The sequence below is a fragment of the Megascapheus bottae genome, chromosome X, assembly GCF_031878675.1.
Source record: "Megascapheus bottae isolate mThoBot1 chromosome X, mThoBot2.hap1, whole genome shotgun sequence".
Taxonomy (NCBI): domain Eukaryota; kingdom Metazoa; phylum Chordata; class Mammalia; order Rodentia; family Geomyidae; genus Megascapheus; species Megascapheus bottae.
Genome location: NC_143547.1, coordinates 13,305,109 through 13,327,344, shown reverse-complemented (window position 1 = coordinate 13,327,344; position 22,236 = coordinate 13,305,109). Strand labels below are relative to the sequence as shown.

General features: G+C 39.1%; 2 protein-coding genes across 4 annotated transcripts; both read right to left on the bottom strand.

Moving 5' to 3' along the window:
• Positions 1–7,029: 7,029 nt before the first annotated feature.
• Positions 7,030–9,598, bottom strand: LOC150040501 (melanoma-associated antigen B10-like). 2 transcript variants are annotated; one of them, XM_090325709.1, is made up of 2 exons: positions 9,351–9,598; positions 7,030–8,220 (listed from the first exon to the last, which is right to left on the bottom strand). In XM_090325709.1, the coding sequence occupies exon 2, from the start codon at positions 8,171–8,173 to the stop codon at positions 7,136–7,138; it is 1,038 nt and encodes a 345-aa protein (XP_090181835.1). In that variant the 5' UTR covers positions 8,174–8,220; positions 9,351–9,598; the 3' UTR covers positions 7,030–7,135. The 2 variants fall into 2 exon arrangements, with proteins under 2 accessions (XP_090181835.1, XP_090181834.1); XM_090325708.1 differs by having other exon boundaries at positions 9,434–9,598.
• An 8,402-nt stretch (positions 9,599–18,000) lies between these two features.
• On the bottom strand, positions 18,001–21,711 carry LOC150040500 (melanoma-associated antigen B10-like). 2 transcript variants are annotated; one of them, XM_090326008.1, is made up of 3 exons: positions 21,612–21,711; positions 20,611–20,661; positions 18,001–19,462 (listed from the first exon to the last, which is right to left on the bottom strand). In XM_090326008.1, the coding sequence occupies exon 3, from the start codon at positions 19,399–19,401 to the stop codon at positions 18,358–18,360; it is 1,044 nt and encodes a 347-aa protein (XP_090182134.1). In that variant the 5' UTR covers positions 19,402–19,462; positions 20,611–20,661; positions 21,612–21,711; the 3' UTR covers positions 18,001–18,357. The 2 variants fall into 2 exon arrangements, with proteins under 2 accessions (XP_090182134.1, XP_090182135.1); XM_090326009.1 differs by having other exon boundaries at positions 18,001–19,408.
• Between the last annotated feature and the right edge of the window lie 525 nt (positions 21,712–22,236).

The following is a 22,236-nucleotide window of genomic DNA, read 5'->3' as shown; positions in this document are numbered from 1 at the left end:
CTTAGTCATTCAACCACAGATTAGAGGAGGAGGTGGCAGTGAAATGTTGCTGAGCAGCTCACTTCCAGTGGGAAAAAGTAGGTAATGAAGAAGACTCAGGGGAAAAGTTTGGAGTTTCCTTCCCTGGGCTGGCTTCAAACCACAACCCTCACATTTCAGCCTCCAGAGTACTTAGGATTATAGGTATAAGCCCCAAGCCCACAGCTTGTCCGTATTATTTAAGCCTGATTTTATTTAACCTACAGAGTCTAAGAACTATGGTGAAATGATAAGAAGAGGAATGAATTTCAAAAATAAAACAACAAAAAAAACACAAATGTCTGCCTTGTGGGCCTGCATTCTACCACAGTGCACCTTCACTTCTCACCTGCAGGTCCCCCTTGGACTCCTGAAGACATGGATCCTGGATGAAATCCCTGACATGATCCTGTTTTGTCTGCCTCCACAGGAGACTCTTAGATCAGCAGGGGTGCTAGAGCATCAGACTCAGCCTTGGAATCAGATCTTGCATGGTTACAATCTTGGTGAGAATTTCTTTTTCTACTTCATGTTAAATTGGCAGCTCAGGATGCCTAAGAAAGTGCTGTCACGTTCTTTTGCTATGGACAGTATGGATTACCAAGAAATATAACTTGCTTGCCTCTGGCGGATCCCTTAGCTTTTAAACCACCTCATGAGCCAGCTAAGTTTTCCCATGAGGGATCCTTGTTTCTCATATTACATAAAGGAAAAGGAAAGTACCTTGGGACAAATCCAGAGTTAGGCCACAGGAAAAATTGCATAACCTTTAAAATTTAGATTATGAAACATGAACAAGTTATTCATAATTTGTGGACTAGTGATTTGCTTTGCAAACTTGAGCTAAAATTAAAACTAATCATGTACAGCATCTGTAATCAACCCCAGCATTTGGATGTCTGTGGTAAAAGGATGGCCATTTTGAAGCAAGCATGTGATAATTAATTAAGCCTCTGCTGAGTCTGGATTCTATTTAAATGCTTGTGTGCATTTGTCCAGAAGGGCTCAACCAGAAAGGCTAGGTGACCAAAATAAATGTTAAAAAATTGTTTTACTGGTCTGTAAGACAACTTGTAAGCAAAGTATTAAGATCTGGAATTTGAAATAATGAAATTGCATCTTCCAAAATAGGACTTGAAGATGACATTTTTACATTATGCATAGTATATGTGGTGTTAAAAGGACATTCTGTGGTTAGACTGCCCATGTTCAAATCCCAGTCTTAAAGAGTGGTACACTTTGCTGTGGTAGTCTTACTTTTGCTATAGCTAGACTTTCAAGGCATCCATATTTTGTTTTTCACACCTATAACCAGTAGCTTCATTTAATAAGAGATGGGCACTTGATAAAATAACCATTTTGGCTGCCTGTTAAGTGGCTCACACTTGCAATCCTAGCTACTCAGGCAGCTGAGATCTGAGAGATCAAGGCTCAAAGCCAGGCAAGGCAGAAAAATCCATGAGACTGTTTCGAAAATAGCAAAAACCAGACCTGAAAGTATAACTCAAAGGTAGAATAGCATATGAACAAGGCAGCCTAGCAAGTGCAGGTCCCTAGAAAGAACAACAACAAAAAGAAAGGCAAGCAAGCTAGCCTAGGGAATGGAAAGCCTTAGTTAAACAGCCAGGCTCTGGTGGCTCATGCCAATAGATAATACTATTTACTCAAGAGGGTGAGATCTGAAGACTGCAATTCAAAACCAGCCCAGAGAGAAAATCCATGACACTGTTATCTCTAATTGACCACCAAAAAAAAGCGGTAAGTGAAGATGTGGCTGAAATTGTAAAGCTTTGTGTAAAAAAGACCAGGAACAATACCTGGCCTGAGTTCAGGCCCCAGTTCAAGCACACAAAAAAGCACCCAACCTATTGGCTGACAATAATCTACTGAATGCTGAAATACAGAGTCCTATATTTGCCTCATTGTAAAAATTACCTAACTTATAAAATTCATGGGGCTGGGGGTTTGGCCTAGTGGTAGAGTGCTTGCCTAGCATTCATGAAGACCCAGGTTTGATTCCTCGGTCCCACATACATAGAAAAAAATCTGGAAGTGGTGCTGAGGCTCAAGTGGTAGATCTCTAGCCTTGAGAAAGTCCAAGGACAGTTCTTAGGCCCTGAGCTCAAGCCCAGGACTGGCAAAAAAAAAATCAGTCATGTCTCAACCTCACCTAGTGAATCAGCATAGGTGGGTGGGTGACAGAAAATCAGTATTCTTCCTGTTGGTCTCTGGCAATACATTCATCATTGATAACATTTACAAAATAGTAGCCCAAATTAGTGTTCTCTCTAGGGAACTTGAGGAAATATGGCTAGACACCATGGGCTTACACTTATAATTCTAGCTAATCAAGAGGCTGAGTTCTGAGCATCTCAGTTCTGAGCCACATCAGACAGACAAATCCTGGAAACTCTTATCTCTAATTAACCAGCAAAAAGCTGGGAACTGGAGGTGTGCCTCAAATAGTAGAAGGCTAGTCATGAGTAGAAAAAATAACAAGCAAATGTGCCAAGATTTTAAGCCCCACTTCGAGCAAATACACACACACACACACACACACACACACACACACACACACACACACACACACACACACACACACACACTTTGTCTCAGAACTAAAAGCTAAATAGATACTAAGGTGAAAGCAAAGTGAACTTCCACAGAAGCCCAGTTTGTAACTAAAAGTATGATAGATAAAGTTCATGACGATGGTACATGTCTATAATCTCATCTTTTAGGAGACTGAGACAGAAAATGGGTAAAATTCAAGACAAGACTGCCATGTTCACAAAATAAAATGGCTACTGTGGGTCAGGCACTCTCTGAAGGATTGGAGAGTTCAACAGGGAACAGAGTAGGCCTAGTCTATATCATCATCGCATGATAGCAAAAAAGAAAATTTTCAGATAGCAAAAATGCAAGTTTATTAAATAATGTACCCACTACTGTCTGAATGTGTTTGTTTTCACAAAATTCCTATGTTAAAGACCAATAGTGTGATATCAAGAGGTAAGGTAAAGAGACTGGGGTCTCTTTATTAGGATGAGTACCCTTAAAATGAATTCTGAGGTAGCTTATTTCCCCTTCAGCTATGTGAAAAGATATGGCAGGAACCTTCTATATGGAATCAAGGACCCACCAGACACTGAGTCTGCTGATGTCTCATTCTTGAACTTCTCAGCTTTCAGATGATCAACAATTTTTATTACTTCTGATACTTTGTTAAAAAACATTTTGTAATACCACCTTGGACTGACAATTCCCAAATAAATATGCAATTAATATTTTTTGCCAGTTCTGGGACTTGGCCTCAGGGCTTGAGCACTGTCCTTGGGCTTTCTCCAGGCTAGAGCTCTACCACTTGAGCCACAGCAACACTTGTAGCTTGCAATGAATATTTTTGAATGTTTTTCAGAAGTTAAAATACAGAATATTGCCTAGCAAACACAAGACTCTGAGCTCAAATTTCAGTATTTTCAAAAAGGAAGAAAGGATACAGTATAAAAATCAGATCCGGCCTGGTGATTGGTTTATAGGAGGCTCCTCAAAAATCTCCATATTTGGGCCGGGAGTTTGGCCTAGTGGTGGAATGCTTGCCTAGCATGCAAGAAGACCCAGGTTCAATTCCTCAGTACCACGTACATAGAAAAAAGCCAGACGTGGTGCCGAGGCTCAAGTGGTAGAGTGCTACCCTTGAGCAAGTCCAAGGACAGTGCTCAGTCCCTGAGCTCAAGCCCAGGACTGGCCAAAAAAAAAAACTTCTCCATATTTGAGGTCTTGTAAGGCCTGGTTAGGTAAGATGTAAGAAACATATATTGTCCACTAAAACACCTCATGGCTATATATGGTTACTGATCAGAATCCAGATTGTTATGTTCTGAAAATGTAAAATACATTCTGGATTCAAAGACAATAACAAAGAGTAGAATGTAAACTAACTCAAAATAAAAAATTTACAATGCATTATTATACATTGAAATAGTAATATTTTAGGTTTTTAATAAAAGTAATTTAATTTTTAAAAATTAGCACACATTAGTTGTACAAAAGGAGTTGCACTGTGAAATTTCTGTATGTGTATTCAAAGTGTCCTTATCCAATTCACCCTATCACAGCCTGTAATCTTCTTCCGGCCTTCTTAAAACTTCAACAAAAGTTATTTTCCTACATGGAAATTAATGGCTTTGACCATAATATAAAATAAAATGTAATAATAAAATAAAATACATAAAATCTACCTCAGGCTGTGAGAAGAGTAGGAGTGGGAGCTGGAGAGGTCTTCAGACCAGCAATCTCATATTAGCCTCGTTTCTCTCATGTATTTTTGCTACTTGGAGGTAAGAAAGAGTCTCAAGGTTTTATTTGCCTGGGGTGACTGTGTATGGGGATTTTCAGATCTAAGCCTCCTAAGTAGCTAGTACTATAGATGTGAGCCAAAGTGTTGGGTGATTTTGTTTTATGTGTGAAGTGAATTAAATTTAGTTAGCTTTCTTCCCTATCTCATGTATACCATGTGAATTATGACTGCTGGATACATAAATAGCTTATGGAACACACATTCTCAGATTGAGTCTTTGAAAGTTACCAGTTATTAATATTATATTTTATTACAAGTATTGCCAATCTCCCTTCTTGGACATGTTTAATTTTAAGTTTATATCCATATGACTAAAACATTTAAAAATACATGTAATACTACACAAACACACACACACATACACACACACATACACACACATACATGCACACACACACACACACACACACACACACACACTTGGGAGAATCTGCCCAGCTGGAGGCAAAACTCCTAGAAAATACATCAATGTCTTCTGTGTGTGTGTGTGTGTGTGTGTGTGTGTGTGTGTGTGTGTGTATGTGTGTGTGTGTGTGTGTGTGTGTGTGTATGTGTGAGCACATGGGCATCCACGCACGCACGCTGATCCTTACACTCATTGCCTGGGTATTTTCTCTGGGCTTTTATGCTCAAGAATAATGCTCCACCACTTTGAACCGCAGCTACATTTCTGACTTTTTGGTGGTTAAGTGGCGAAAGAGTCTCATTGATTTTCCTGCTCAGGCTGGCTTTGAACCAAAATCCTCAGACCACTGTACCAGAGTAGTTAACACTACAGGTGTGAGCCGAAGATATACAAAATAACCTAACATGAATATTGTATTAGTAGAAAGAACATCCCCCAAATTGTGCATTGGAATCTTAATCCTGATGTATCATTTTGGGGACATGGAGATGAAGGAGAGATTATGAATCCATGAGGGCTCTGTATTCACTAACCAATTAATGCCATTATTGAAGGAATATTTTGTAAACAAAAGGGCAAGTTCAGACCCATTTCTCTTTCCTCACGTCACCCTCTCATCTTCTGCCATTGAGTGCAGCAGCAAACAGAACACTTACCAAGTATCAGTATCTTGATCTTTACTTCTGAGTCTAGAACTGTGAGAAAATAAATTTTTTCTTTGTAAATTTTATTCAGTCTGCGGTATTCCTTTAGTAGTGTAAAGTGACTGCAACAAGCTCTTTCTCAAGCAGAGCAAAGTGTTCCATTAAATTGGCTTCTGAACATCTCATGTCCAGACAGAATTAACCAGCACTGCACAGAAACTCATTGTAGACAATGGACACATGCATAGAATATCTAGTTTCTGTGCTATGTTTGCTCAACTTCCAAAGAATGAAGGGAGCCCAAGACACTTTCCATTCTTACAACATGTGGAAGATTTCTCTCTGGTTTATTGTCTTATGCAATTACTACAAATATATTTCTCTTATAGGTTTTCATCTTTCAACTTTTGTCTCGGGGACGATGGCCACTACTCATTGTTGTCAGAGCTTTATTTAAGCCATCACTCACATTAATTTAGAATTGATTCTCATTGCTGGGGCCTGACTCAAATGGTAGCGTGCCTGCTGAGCAAGCATGAAGTCCAGAGTTCAAATCTCAGTTCTGCAAAAATAGAAAAGAAGGAAAAAGAAAAATAAAAGGAAGAAAGAGAGGAGGGAAAGAAGGAAGGAGAAATCACACTGAAGGATGTATCAAGGCATTTACACCTGTACCCTCTTCCTGATACCCTTTCCTTTTACGTTCTTATTCTTCATTTGACTGGTCCATTAGGTCTTAGTTTGGCCCACTTCTGCTTATAGACTCTACAGTTCAATGGCAACATGTAGAACATGTTTATTCTGACATTATAATAAACCTTACAATGTTTAAATAATGAGTGTGTAAGACCATCACATTTATTATGAATAATTTTTCATGTATCTTTTTAAAAGTTTATTATCTTTCAACAGCTTTACAAAGGGTTTTGAAATTCAACGGGTCTGTTACAATGTATTTTGATCAGTCCTATAATCAATAACATATACATTTCTAAGACACACTTTTTAACTTACAGAATGACAGAGTAAAAATGAATAGGGATCTTTTCCTTTTATCTCTCTTTGTAGGTCCCAATTATAGAACTGCTGAATTATCTTACATTTCTACAGATATTATTGCTTTACTACCATGATGTTTTGTTCCATATAACTATAATTAGATTTTCCATTTTTCACTTTTATGTTTAGTCTGAGACCAGAATTTGATCTTAATGCCTGATGTTTCCAATCATCAGCTACATACTCTGCCAACTAAACCACAGTTCTTCAATTTCACAAGGTAGGGAAAGTTTGATGTATGTCATTCGTGAGCTTAAATTTTGAAGCTACTTTAACTTTGTAATAAAATAACATCTTTTTAAAATCTGTTTTTCTTTTTGCCAGTCCTGGGGCTTGAACTTAGGGCTGTGCACTGTCCTTGAGCGACCCCAAGGCTAGCACTCTACCCTTGAGCCACAGTACCACTTCTGGCTTTTTCTGAGTATGTGGTACTGAGGAACTGAACCCATGGCTTTGAGCTGGGCAAGCACTCTCCCACTAGGCTACATTCCCAGCCTAAAAATAACACCTTAAACAAATTATTCAAAATACTAGTTTGATCAAGAATGTAAATGTTTTTATTGTATTGTCTCCAGTCCCATGTTGACCTTCTACTGCTTAAAACATGGACTGGATTTTTTCACCTTCAAAGTGAAGAATTTGCCCAAGATATTAGCGGGGGCGAGTGCAGTGTTTGGACTTTGCCTTGCATCCTGTTTTGGTCTTATGAGCAGTGCAATCCTTGGCTGAAACGTTGGATTTGGATCTTTCTTCTTGATCTATCAGCGCCTCCTCATATAAGGATGGAAAGGCAGTAGGAATAGTTTCATGGACTTTGGACAAAAACTCAAGGACTTCCATCTTGGTGGTTTCAGCATGCGCTTTTGGGCCCCATAGGAACTGATAACGTGGAGGATCACTATTAGCTACCTGCTCATATTCCAGATACCTTTCCTTTACAAATTCACGGGTGATAAGCTTCCTAGGCTCACCAAAAAGGAAATGTTTCTTCCCATCATAGAACCCCATCCGATTTAGTACTTGCCAGATTTGCTCCTCTGTAGCACAGTTGCCTTTTGTGAAAATTACACCCAGGAGAGTCATCAGCAAGCCAGACCTGGGCACAACTCTGCCATCAGCCAGCCTTTTGTCAGAGCATGTTTTCAGTTTGTTGACTAGGACATAGATGTGCTTGTTGGGCTCTACTTCCTTAATGTCAAGGCCAAAGACTAACTCTATGTGCTCAAAAACTCTATTTAGAATCTCAGGAATGCAGTTCTTGTGAGCTTGGTTTATATTTCTCAGTATGCTTGCCTTTGTAAAGGGCTCCTTCATTTGATACTTGTGCAGCATGTAATGTACAAGTGTTACTACCATGTCATCCAGGGGATCTTTGGTGTATTTCTTAGTGATTTGGGGAGTGTTTTTTCCCTTCTCCTTCACATAGCCTTTTTTATCTTCATTAGATGTTGTACCTAAACCAACTGTAGCCTTGGTGTTTGTGGATGAGGTACCCTTAGCACCTTGGTTTTTGCTGGATGTTTCAGCAACTGAGCCATGGGGAATTCCCTTGGTGCTAGCAGAGGAGGAAGAGCAATAGTTATGTTCCTTTGATACAGCAGCCTGGACACCCACCAACTTTTCAGTTTTTTCCACAGTCTTATTGTGTTTTTTCCGACCACGGCGTCTATTCTTCTGACTTCGAGGCATGGTGACTCAATTCAGATATATAAGAAAAGAGTGGATGTTCTGGTGATCTGGAAAAGAGAGGATGAGATAGTGTCTGTTCAGTCAACCAATAAATAACACTTTGACTTTTTGGTTGGGTCCTCTGCAAATTTTCTTGTGTTCTCAAGAAATGCAAAAGGCCCATAAGCTATCGTTTCTAGTCTGCCTGTCTCCTAAGTATTATTTGAAATACTGAGGATGTATTTTAGGTTGCTACCTACTAGATATTCTTGAGACTTTCTGGGTTGGGGAGAGCAAGGTTTAATATTTCCAGGCCTTTGTGGAGTCCATTTGTTCTGCTAGACAGATGTTTCTGTTAACATCTTGGTTTTTGGTCATCATCTTGGTTTTTGGCAGGTATAGGGTATCTCGACTTTGATGTTCACTTGTCATTTTAATGTCCTAATCTCCTTCCTAATGTGGGGAAGATGAAGAATTTTTCTGACCATATCTTACTTAGGACATCCAGGAATGGAGCAATGAAAGAGTTTGTTGGACCTTTTCTGTACTGGCCTTATCAGTGGTTACATTCTTCATTCAGAGTTCTCACCTTGGATTTTGGTAGGGCCTTGGTTTCCTAGACTGTGTTAACCGGAGGCTAATTGACTTAGGGAAACCTCATTATCTCTGATATTCCAAAACAAAACTTTAGGGAGATTTATCTTCATAAATCTATTTCATAATCCCTTGGGTTGAGGCAGGATTCTATCTGCCCCTTTTGATCCAGAGTGAGTAGTTACATTAGAACTCAGGATCTTCTGCCAGGAATGGTGTACATTCCTGTCATCCGAACAATCTAGAGGTTGAGGCAGCTGGATCATAAATTCAAGATGTTTTTATGCTATGTAAATCAAGGCCAGCCAGACCTGTCTCAGAAAACTAAAAGACTAAAAAGAAACAAAACTATCAGGATCTATTCCTGTTAAAACTGGGGTAGGCATAATTTTCTTCTGGCCTAAAGCCATGTTCTAATTCCCTCAAGTGTCTGAGTTCCAAGAGAACTGAGTGATCCCTGTATTGGGTCTATCAGGAATCTATGAAACACTCTTTTTTGGTGGGCTGGAGGTCTCCTCAAATATAACTAACAGTCTTTGACAGATGGAGTCTGGAAACCACCCAAACCCTCTGTTACATCCACCTTCTCCCACATGGAAAGTACCTGTTATGATAGTATAGTCAGGGCCCTTATATGAGTTCTTCTCCTTTGGGGTTGATAATTCCCTCCAAGGTCAACATTCTTACCTTTACTTCTGTTCTGGCCTGATATACTGCCATATGGTAGTCTGAAGTCTTAAGTATGGTACCATACTAAGGGTACCTCCTTGAATCTCCACAGAGAGAATTCAGAGGCTATTGAATGTTCTTTCCCTGGGATTTGCTATGACAACTGAAAGGGACAGAAATGTGTGGGGTCTTGACCTATTAAGGCCCCTACCTGCTATCCTGACAACTCACAAAGGGCCTTTGTATTACCTCATAGCACAGACTAAAAATCTCTCTCTTTCCTGAGTTACCCTTGCTACCCATCAATTATTCTGTTTTAAGCTGAAAACAAATGCGCAGTTATATCTAGATACTACAATTATGGACCTTCCAGGCCTAAAAGGAGTCTGGATTCTGAAGGGCCCTTTCTAACTAGTGTGGATTGCTACCTCAGATTTTTATTAGGGCCTTTGCCTGGTCTTCTCCCTGCTGGTCTGTTGCCCTAACATACAGTCACAGATTTAAAAGTGCTACCAGAAAGTACTTGGATCTGGACTGCCTAGTCTCTTCTGAGATACGTGATTCTCCTATAATTTCCTTGGGGATCTTCACTTTTACTTGTTTTAGAATCTGGAACCCATCCATCTTAGAGCCTTGAGACAAAACCTCGTTCAAAGCTGGGCGCAGTGCCTCTTGCCTGTAATCCTAGCTACTCAGGAGGCTGAGATCTGAGGATCACAGTTCAAAGCCAGCCTGGACACTAAATTTCATGAGACTCTTATTTCAAATTAACCACTAGAAAAGCAGAAGTGGTGCTGTGGCTCAAGGGGTAGTAGCCTTGAGCTGAAGAGCTCAGGGACAACAGGCAGACCCAGAGTTCAAGCCCTCTAACTGCCAAAAATAAAATACCCATTTAAATTCCTTCACCTCATAGTGAAAGATAACCAAAAATTTTACTATAGATAGTACAAAAGTCCTCTCTCTCTCCCCCCCGCTCCCTTCCCCCTGCCTCTCCCTCCCTTACCTCCCTCCCTCCCTCCCTCTGTCCCTCCCTCCCTCCCTCCCTCCTCCTTTTCTCCCTTTCAAATAATTCAATCAAATCTTGGATTTAAGGATAATAAATACAGATGTAGTTTCCAAATATATACATAATGCCTCTACATTCACTTGGATTATTTTTAATTTGTAGTCAATTCCATTCCTTCAGTGTTTGGGGACAGCAAAGACTACTAGATATAGCCACAGAAAATTCACATTGCTCTATAAAAAAGTCAGTAATTATAGATGGAATGAATTTGATCAAAATATATTATATGCTTATTGTAAATATCATAGTACAACTTCTTTGTATAGTTAAATTATGCTAATATAAAGAAAAACAAAGCATAACCACTCAGTGATAAACTGTGAGAAGCTAAAAATGGACAAGTTTGAGATTAAAGAGTTGCAGGGGGCCCAGTCTCATGGGAGGCATGTGTATATTTTTGTTATTTTTATCTTTTGTTAGTTTTATCAGAGAAGATGAAAGAAAACTAACCAAGCATTTTCAACAGGAAGAGTGGAAAATTATCTATTTTCAAGTTAAACATTTGAAATTAACTATATGCATTTACTTTCTATTTTTAATAAGGCAAGCCTTCAAGAGAAACTAACTTACCAGAGTTAACACTTCTAGTATTCTGTGGGACAGACTGGGCACCATTGACTCAGTCTGTAATCAACCCTAACTACTCAGAAGACAGATTTGAGGAATGAGTTTCAGAGCCAGAAAACCAAGAGCCTCTATCTCCAATAACCAACAAAAAACTGGAAGTGGAGTTGTGAATTCAAGTATCAGAACACCAGCTGTGAATAAATAAGCCAAGAGATAATATGAGGCCCTGAGTTCAAGCCCTGAAACTGGCAAAAAAGAAGCTGCAGGGGGGAAGGTTAGGGGGATTCAGGAATACAGGTTTCAATCACAAAATGTTTCCCTTTCCTCAAAAATTACTAGTGCATTACTAAAAAATTATTTCCATATATTATGCTTATTATGAATAATAATACTATGGATGAGTATCATTTATCAAAACATGCACACATTTAGACCTTCATTTGCAGTCAGTGAAGTAGGTAACCCATGGGACTCCCATCTCCAATTTCCCTTCCTTGCAGCAATACATTCCTTTCATTACCTATTGATAGTAACTCTCCTTAATCACTATTCTGTGCATGTGCATGGACTCAAGCTCTGTGGTGAGAGGCCTTATGGACATACTGGTTAGCCAAGGTTTAGGAGAGATGTAACTCTCACAGAATTCATTAATAGCATCAGTGGATAATGTAGAAGAACTAGTGATACACTACCTGACAGGAAAAGAGGAGGTATGAGGAATGCCTCAAATCCTTCATCTGATTGCTCACCTAACAACATAAATCATTGTAACAATCATTGAAAGATGGGCAAGCTCATTGCCAAATGCTGTTTCTTCATCTTTTCTCCTTCTGATACCTTTCCTCCCTACGCTGAACTCTAAATGTAGACCCCTGACTTCCATTTGCTCTGGGACCTCTGGAGTTGATTTGCTTGTAATCCATCTCCTGCACTGTAGAAATTATTCTGCCCTCTGGGCTCCTAACGTCCCTCAGTAACTGTAGTTTTTCTTTGTAGGTCCATATCCTGGAATCTATGTATTCTGAACAAGTATTTCCTTCTCAAAGGGAAATATTTTTTGTTGACATCTCATAATGATTAATTCATGGATCTTTAGGTACTCAAGATACACTGTTGATATTTTATTTTGTTAGGTTAGAGATTATGTTCATTTTAGGCTCAATTTATTTAGAAAACAAGGCAATGGACATTAAATTAAAAGTCAGATGATATATTTTCAGGCAAGTATGACCACAAGACCAACCAAGAAAATTTATTTATGAATATTGGTATATGAAAATGAGTCTATAAATTTGTATAGCACTATTTGGAATCAAATAACATAAGCAATAGTCATAAAATTTATAGCCATTACACTTCCCACTCAGCTCATACTTTTTATTAACTTTTCTTTTAATAAAACATGCACATTTCCTCAACAATTTATGTTCTATGACCTTATCAGTTCTATTAACCATACAAATCAGTGGAAAACACTTTGTGTGTCTATCAGGAGGAAATTAGTACAGTTAGTTATGGCATGTACATTATTTTCTGATTTAGGAACTAGTTGAATTGTACCTATATGTGATATTTCAGAAAGATACTAACTTCATTTTAGTTAGTTGCAAGGATTAGAGGCAGAAGAACACATGCAACAGTTATTAGCATATGTTAATATTTTATGCTGTATTTTTCTATAATTATCAATTTTTAAAAATACTACATATAAAAATATTAATGTAAATAGATTTGAAAACAGATTGGATTTTGGAGGAAGTGGAACTGTAATTTATTTATATTTTTAGAAGTTTTGACAGGACTATATGCCCTTTTCTGTTTGTACTTAAAATAGTTAACTAAGAATATAAAAGAGAAATGTACTTATTACCTGACTTATGTAACTGTAATCCCTCTGTACATCACCTTTTTAATAAAATATTATTGATAGAAAGAAATAGTTGAACATTAACCAGATATAGTTGTAAATGCAAAAACTTAATTTGACTGGCTTAATATATCTAAAGCTCATTTGTTATACAAATAAAATTTGATATGAATTGGTATCAGTTCTCTGTCATCAGGTGGTCCAAGTACCCAGGCTACTTCTAACATGTAGATCTACATCTCATTATAAATTTTCTATTTGTTGATGAATAGAACAAAAGGCATGGAAGGCATACTGGCTTTCATGTGCACTGGTGGGAAAGTCATATTCTGCAGTTATTTCAGTGTGAACAGGAGTCACAGTTCTTCTCCTAATTTCCAGTAGACTGACAATTTAATATCAATATGAACCATGAATGGAGAGCAAGATACAGTGTGGATAAGCAATTGCAGAATCTCCAGTTAAATGTCATAGTGTAGTAAATCAATAAAAATATAATTTGTCAGGCTGGGAGCTTGGCCTAGTGGTAGAGTGCTTGCCTAGCGTGCATGAAGACCTGGGTTCGATTCCTCGGTACTAAATACACAGGGAAAAAAAAGCTGGAAATGGTGCTGAGGCTCAAGTGGTAGAGCAATAGCCCTGAGAAAGTCCAAGGACAGTGCTCAGGCCCTGAGCTCTTAAGTTCAAGACTGGCAATATATATATACATATATATATATATTGTTATGACAATAGAACTCTTTGTTTTTGGAAGAGTTTCTGAAAATATCAAAAAATCCTTGATATTCAACAGCAGTATCTAGTCCCCATAAGTGACAAGTGTTTTCAGATCCCATTTCACACATTTTTTTTTCAAAATGATCTGTAAATCTCAACAAGAAGGACTCACACTTCTTTTACCTTTCTTTTTTTCAGGTGTGGGACTGAGATTTGAACTCAGTACCTGCTACTTTCACTCACTGGCTAGCATTCTACCAACACCTCTAACCCCTCATTATTACCTTTCTACGCTATACAATGATATCTATAATCTCAAACACAGAGCAATTATTTTTATTCTTTTGTTGCCTGATCAGAATCATAACTTTCCACTTTCTGCTATTTAATCACCTGATGAACACATCTGAGAACTTGTGTGGGTGCCCTGGGGCACAATGAAAAGCTTGAACATTCTTCTAGAGCAGTTACAGACAAAAGTCAAGAGAATGATGGTGAGTTATTTTTTCTTTTATTATCAGAGCCGACATGACTGTCTAGGAGATAATTCTTACCTATATTGTTGATTGAAAAAATTATTTCACAAAATTTCTTTATCCTTATCTTCCAGCCTCATGAATGTTATATTACATGGGAATTTGAAATTATGGTACTAACCTTAAAAAGAGGTAAGTTTTGCTGGATTGTCTTACAGGCCTTGTCTATTTACATGATGTTCTACATGCAGAGAAATTTCTTCACCTGAAGACAGAACAGAGAGATATTAGGGGAGCCATTTTAAGCCTGGAGTTAGGCTACATGTGCAAATTGACTCAAAGTGCAAATTATACAATGTATTACAAAGTCATTCAACCTGATGGGGATGCTTTTACTTGTGGAGAGTCTGAAGAGGGGCAGGAGTATGACAGAGGTTGTCAGAATTATTAGAATATAATGTAAACATGTGTGGAGATGTAAACAAGGAAATGTCCTTATAATCTATATAAAGTAATAAAATAAAAAGATCCATGTGCATAATGAGAGAAAGTTTTCAGGGGAAAAAGATAACTTCTATTGACTGCCTACAAACTCACTTCCCTCTTCAAATTACTGAAAAGTAGACTTCTATCATAAGTGGATTCAAAGAACAACCTGACTGAAATCTTCCCGACAAGCTGGGTACTGGTGGCTCATACAAGTAATCCTAGCTACTCAGGAGGCTGAGATCTGATGATCACAGTTCAAAGCCAGCCTGGGTACAAAAGTCTTGTGAGACTCTTATCTCCAATTAACCACCAGAAACCCAGATGTGGCTCTGTGGATCAAAGTGGTAGAGTAGCCTTGAGCAAAGGAGTTAAGAGACAATGACCAGACCATGAGTTCAAGTCTCACAACAGAAAGCAATAGAGAGAGAGAGAGAGAGAGAGAGAGAGAGAGAGAGAGAGAGAGAGAGAGAGAGAGAGGGGGGGGGGGGAGGGGGGAGGAGGGAGAGGGGGAGAGTATAGTTCACTGAAATCTTGGAGATGCATTGCCAAATACATAGACATAATATGCCCCTCACCTGGAGAAAAGCTTTTTATCAATCTGAATTTTGGCTAAGATACGACTTCTTGAAGTTTAAAGCTACCAGAGAAACTGGTTGAAGGAATGGAGAGAACCAATGATAATTTCTTACCTGAAAGAAGATAGGAGGGAGGGAGGCAAAGAAAGGAGGGGGAATCTCTCAGACTGAATCCCAGCTTTGAAAATTTGGTTTAGGTTTCTGTAACTGAGAGAGAGAGAAAAAAACAAAACCAACTTATACTTCTCATCTACAAATGTGTGAGATGATAACTCTGTGATATGTGTTGTTTAAAGTCCTTTCATAGGAAGTGCTGCTGTGGCTCAAGTGGTAGAGTGATAGCCCTGAGCGAAGAGCTCAGGGACAGCTCCTAGGCCCAGAGTTCAAGCCCCAAACAGTGATTTCTTAGTATACCTAGGAGGTTTCAAATATTTTCCCTTCAACTATGCACACTCATCAGTGTATAGGTCCAGTGTCAATTTCAGATGGCATAAAATTACATTTACCTTTTCCCCTAACCTCATTTCCTTCCTCAAACCCAACTTAAGTCATCTTTCAAGAACCAGTAGGTTCGATGCCAAATGTAACCCCACTCACAAGCTGTTTTGGCAAAAGCTTTGGTAAAAGCATCCATAGCTGATGAGCAGTAAATGAGGTCCATAGGCAGTCCAAAAATGATTCATAATTATTATTTTTTCATTATAAATGCATTCAGTTCCTTGGCACTACATTTTATCTTTTCATTATCTAGTGTTATCATGAGAAAAGAGAGAATACAACTAGTGGTGTAGCTCAGTAAAAGAGTATTAGCTGTGAGTAAAAAAGCCACAAGAACCCAAGTTCAAGCCCCGGTAATGACACACAAAATAAAAGAGACAGACTATTTGCCATGTGGGCTATAAACCGCTTTAGACCAGCACTCCATGTCTGACACTTAGGAGCTATATGAAATCTGGGAAGTTGCAAAATTTTAAAGCTCAAAGTTTTTCTAAATAAAGTTTGACAAATCCCATCTCATGACGTCTTAAATGTACATAAAGTATAAAAGCTTCAAGCTGAGTACTGGTGGCTTATGCCTCTAATTCTACCTACTCAAGAGGCTGAGATCTAAAGATCCCAGTTTAATGCCAGTCTGGGCAGGAAAATCCATGAGACTCAACTCCAAGTAGCCACCAGAAAGGCTAGAAGTGAGGCTACGACTCAAATGGTAGAGGGCTAGATTTGAGTATCAAAGCTAATGCACAGTGCCAAGACCCTGAGTACTGGCATGAGTGAACACACACACACACACACACACACACACACACACACACACACACACACACACACACAGAGTCCCTGGCACAGTGACTGAGTTTTATTACATGCTTAATAATTGGCAGTTAATAGTATTATAACTTTGACTCAGATTCTACAAACATATGCCTATTTTAGGGTAGGATTTGAAACCAGATCCTCACCTATGCTAGATTGACACAATACCATAGAGCCATATTTCCAGGATGGTCATTTTTTTTCCATCAAGAAGTATCAGAAAATCTGCAGCATTTGGACAGCACAAAATCCATCCAAATGGAGGTATAGCAAATAAAACAAAACTACTTACTAAGATTTATCCTGAGTGTGGAGTTAGGTGAAACTTTTGGTTCCAAAAATTTCTATAAAGGACTAACTCTTCTTATGCTTTTGTGCTGTTCTTCCATCCAAGACACCCCTTGGTAATTTATTTCATTCCCATTTAAAACTTAACAATCAAGTGAGAGTTTGCTAAATTATATTTGACTACCTATGAAAATGTAATGGATTGACTTCTCCAAGGCAGAGAAATTACTTCCATCAGAGTGGTTTCTGAGCACACTGATAACACTCTTATTTCTCAGAACTTCTCTGGATATAAAACAGGTTCCTTCTGTAGTGTTCAACTGTACCTGAGAGAAGAACATGGTGAAAGGAAAGCAATGTCTCATTCCTTAGGAAGACAAGAGATTCTCTTTTTATCTAACCCTAAAGAAATGGATAAAAGTAGTTTCTATTCCAAGACCTTTTTTTAACTTGTAGATACATTAGCTTGAGGAGTCAGCCCTGTTTCATCATTCTCCCAACCACATCTAACTACAACTCATCTTAATTTAAAAATTAACTCACCAAGTAACTGGATTGTTCCTAATATCTCAAACCCACTTTCCTCGGCACATTTGTACCTGGCTGTTTTCATGGAGTCCACAACCCCCTTTTTAAGTTGAATATAAGGCTTTGTACTTAATCTAACACTTGAGTCACTCTGTCAGCTTTTTTGCATTTATTATTTGCAAGACAGATTTATTTGCAAGATGGATTTATGCATGGGCTGGTCTGGACTGTAGTCCTACTTGTTTTTCCTTCTATTGCTTGGGTGATGGGATTGTGACAGGGTACTATCTTTGTTATCCCCTCCCCCCACAGCCTGGGATGAAAGGCATGTTTCACAGTGCCCAGTCATTGGTTGAGAAGGATTATTGTAAACTCGTATGCCTTTGGTTTTCCTTGATATCTCTTAAATTAAGATTACTTCATCAGCTGATGCTGCCTTCATTTACTTATTTCTTCACACTTTAGAATATGTCATACTACACTTTTTTAAGTGACAGCTTTAAAATTGGTGGGAATGAGTGTATCTTATTTATCCTTACATTTCATAATATAAACACAGTGCCTTCCAAAAAGCAAATGCCCGGGAAAATTTGTTAAACAAATGAGACAATGTGCAAGAATAAACGTTTATTATATAATTTCTTAACACTATATAACATATCTGATATACATGTTAAATTTCATAGAACAGGCTAAAAGTGATACAAAATTTGATTTTTTTCTCTTTATATATTAACTTTTTCGACATCCTTTCACAATTTCATGGAAATATCTAATCTGCTTATATACTCTCTTCAATATCATTAAATAATGTGGGAAATTTCTAAATTCAACAGATAGTAAAACTTTCACTCTTATATCTAATAAACATCAATGAACGTTATGTATCTTACAAACTTGGATTCTAAAGACACATACACCTATTAAAACGAACAACAAACAAATATTCAAGTTACTACACAGAGGAAGAACTATACACCATGTTAATCTACCTTCCCCTAAAGAGAACTATAGGTATCCTCTTCAAAAGGATTGGGAAACACCTTTACTAGGTTTTACTTGGGATAAGAGCTGCTGGGCATGGCCTTGGAACGTGCAGTAGCCATGGCAGCAGTACGGGCCCTAGCTGCAACTCTGGCTTGGGCTCTTTCTTCCTCATCTTTCTTTGCCTCCTCATACAACTCTGGGAAAGAATTAGGACTAGTATTGTGGATCTTGGACAAAAACTCCAGGACTTTCATTTTAGTGGTTTCAGCATGGGCTCTTGGGCCCCACATAAACTGATAGCGTGGTGGATTACTATCAGGTATCCTTTCATATTTCAGGTACCTGTCTTTCACTAAATCTTTGGTAATGACCTTCTTAGGATCCCCAAAAATGAAGTGATTCCTATTTTCTTGTATCCCCATCATATTTAGCACTTCCCATACTTGCTCCTCTGTGGCACAGTTGCCCTTTGTAAATATAACACTTAGGACAGTCATCAGCAGGCCAGTCTTAGGCACACCTCTACTATCACTGCATTTTGCATCAGGGCCCATTTCCAGTTTATTGACTAGAACATAGATATTCTTGATCGGATCCAGTTCTTTCACATCAAGTCCAAAGATCAGTTCCACATGCTCAGAAGCTTTCTTCAGGATCTCAGGGAAGTGATTCTTACATGACTGGACAATATTTTTCAGCATATCTGCCTTTGTAATGGGCTCTTTCATTTGATATTTGTATAGAAGATAATGCACAAGCATAGCAATCTTCTGATCTATCAGGTCTTCTACATGTGGCTCAGTGGCAGCCTGTGAAGTACCTGGCTTTTCCTCAATCTGGTTGCTGGCATCTTCATTAGATCTTGGATTTGCAACAACTGAAATAGCAGCAGCCATGAGAGATTCAGCTCCTCCCAGCTCTAACTGACTGCTGCTTGCTTCATCAGCAGATGAACTGTGGGGGACACCTTGAGTATCAGCACTTGAGGAAGAAGGATGATCTTCTTGTTCTACGGTAGCTTGAGCAGTATTCACATTCTCTGGTTCTCCTCCTCCTCGGACCTGGCGGCGTCTCTCACGAGCACGGAGCTTGCTCTTCTGACCCCGAGGCATGATGATACTGGTCAGAGACAGGAGACAGGAGTGTAGGAGAGAGGACAGATGATTTAGTAACCTTGAAGAAAAAAGGTGAGATGATGTGATTCCATCAATGTTATCTTATGCTGTTTCTCTAGGTTTGCTTGATGATACTGCACAAGAAATCCTTCTCTGAAGAGCCTTTCCCCTGAGAGGCGTTTGCAAACAACTATAGTGTGTCTTTAGCTTCAGGTCTCCAGTCCCATTTGTCTTCCTGGGGCTGACACAATCCAGATACTGTAGAGCCTGCTCTGTTATGGGGGGTAGGGTTTTTTTTTAATCACTACACATTCAGGACTATCCTCTTGCCTTGAGGCAAAATATGTAATTTCTCTGGTTACGTGCATTGATAATGACTCCCACATTCCAAGATTCTCATCTCCCTAGCTTCCTGGGAGAGGAACTAAGGTGGGAAATCACTTGTTTATATCTGCCTGGGAATGATCTATGGTGATAGCAATGGAATATCTATGAAGCTATCTATCCTTGGGTAATTACAGTTATCAGTCTTCACAAGAGTTTTTGTGTTTTTTTTTTTTTCGTGCTAGACTGGGACTTGAACTCTGGGACAAGTTGCTGTTACTGGGCTTTTAGCTTCTATGCTCAAAGCTAGCACTCTATCACTTTTGGCTTTTTTGTAGCCTATTGGAAGTAAGAGTTTCATGGTCTATCCTGACTGGGCTGTCTTTGAACCTTGATCCTCAGATCTCGATAGCTAGGATTACAGGTGTGAGCTACCAGCACCCAGCTTTGCTTCATATAGGACCAGATTTCCTATAAGAAGAATTTTCCATTTACCTGAACCCTAGTGCTTCAAATTAGAATTAAAACAACCAAGAATGCTGAATAAGAAATTACAGTGACCTCAGACTAATATATCCCCCCCCAGAAACTACCATCTTGAAAGACAGTATTTGCTTGGCTCTTCAAAACCCTATCTTATTCTAAGGCTTTCATTCAGCTCATATCCTAAAGTATGCAAGGTATCTGTGGGGGATTGGGTACATTTCAGAAGACCAGATTGTCCTATATCTTCTAATGACTATTCATAGAGGCAGAGGCAGAGCCTGTCCTCTCAGTCTTTCCTTGAACTTCCAGCCTGAGTTGCTTCCCTGAATTGACCTGCCATTGTCCTGTCACACTACAGCACTCACTTGTCATCACTAAGAATAAAATGAGGAATACCTTAATATGTTAGTCCTCTTGCTATCTGGTATCTGTGGGGTTCTCCTTGTGCTGGAAGAAAAAGTGATCAGAAGATTACTTTCTCTATCTGCTGACTTGCACTGAAAACCTTGGACTAAGGTTCCCCCCCCAGCTTGTTTTAAGGCAGGTGCTGTACCAGTTAGGTCATGTACCCAGCCTTTTTACTTATTTTTCAAGTTACTTTGGTTATTTTCTCCAATTTTCCAGAGTGGGGTATTCCTCCCATATAGCTGGTATAACCAGCTAGATTGTTATCTCATTAGTTGAGATACAATCTTCTTGTTCTTTTTGTCTGGCCTGGTGCCAACTGCACTCTTTCTAATCTCTGCCTCCTGAGTAGTTAGCATTACAGATATGAGCCACCAATATGCTCAGATCAATACCTTATGCACATTTTTCCCACTATAAAGTTAATGATGGGTGGCGGGGCACTTGTGCCTCACAGCAGTGCCAGTGGCTTCCTGGCTGTGGCATCTATAAATGCTCCACTGTTTTGGGAGACAGTTCTACACAAAGTTCATGTAGGGGTAAAACAGCCCCTGAACATTTTTGTCTATTGACCTAAGGTAAAAACTTTGAATTTTTAACTCTCAATTGCTTACAGTTATTAGAGGAGCAAATGGGCTGTTTTAGCATCCACTTCTTGGAGAAACATCTAGAATCATCGGGGGTGTGAGGGTGCCCCGCTGTTTCGAGAGTGTGTGGGGGAGGGGTATTTTCACGGCACTCAGAAAAGAACCTTCTTTATCTCTACAAGACACCAGGACCCCTCTCCCTTTAAGACTGATGTCAAAACCCTGAATAAAGCCTCATTTCACAATTTTAAGTTCCTCGAATTCAAATTCAAAAGGCAATAAATAACGCAATTCTAGACCGGAGTATTCTAAACAAAATGGCGGCAGCGGTCTGAGGTAAAAGTTGGCCGAAACACGTCTTTGAAAGATTAAGCTTTCCCCCGAAGCAAAAATCACTCTGTTTACCTCCCAAGAGGATACGAAGTCTTTTCTCAGGAGACCAGAAGCTCAGGAGCCCAAGAACGCAGAAGCCCAGAAACGCAGCAGCCGACAGCCAAACCGCTTTCTCGTGGGAGTGAGGAATATGGGTGGCGGAAATTAGTGACAACACATCCGGTTCATCGCTTGATGGATATTAGAACTGCCAATAGGGTGGCGCAATTCTGTGCCAGCTTTTTTTTTTCCAGCGCTCTTTTCAGTTCTGGAGTGGGCGGGACTAGAAAGCCCTTATTCTAAGAACGACTCATGTTTCAGTGGCTCCCGCGTGATGAATGAAAGGGTCTGTGAGGAAAACAAAACCCAAAACACTCTTAATTTCAGGACAATTTTGCAATTTGAATTGTTTTACACGTTTTTACTCATTCCTCCCCCCCTATTAGCGAGTTCATTTTTTAAGTGTGAGGTAAGAGGGATACGTTGCGGTATGCGCCACAGGATGCATTTCGAGCGCTTAATAAATGTAGGGTTCTGAGACTTCCATCAGGCAAGTCTAAACTTTTGAGTATTTTTCGTTTTAAATATCTATATTTGCAGAGAATATGCATGCAGATGTGCATAAATTTTGTCTTTCGTCAACGTTCCTTATCCTCTG

Bases quoted from the DNA above. Each gene is read 5' to 3' on its own strand.
- LOC150040501 (XM_090325709.1), bottom strand. From the start codon at position 8,173: ATGCCTCGAAGTCAGAAGAATAGACGCCGTGGTCGGAAAAAACACAAT.
- LOC150040500 (XM_090326008.1), bottom strand. From the start codon at position 19,401: ATGCCTCGGGGTCAGAAGAGCAAGCTCCGTGCTCGTGAGAGACGCCGC.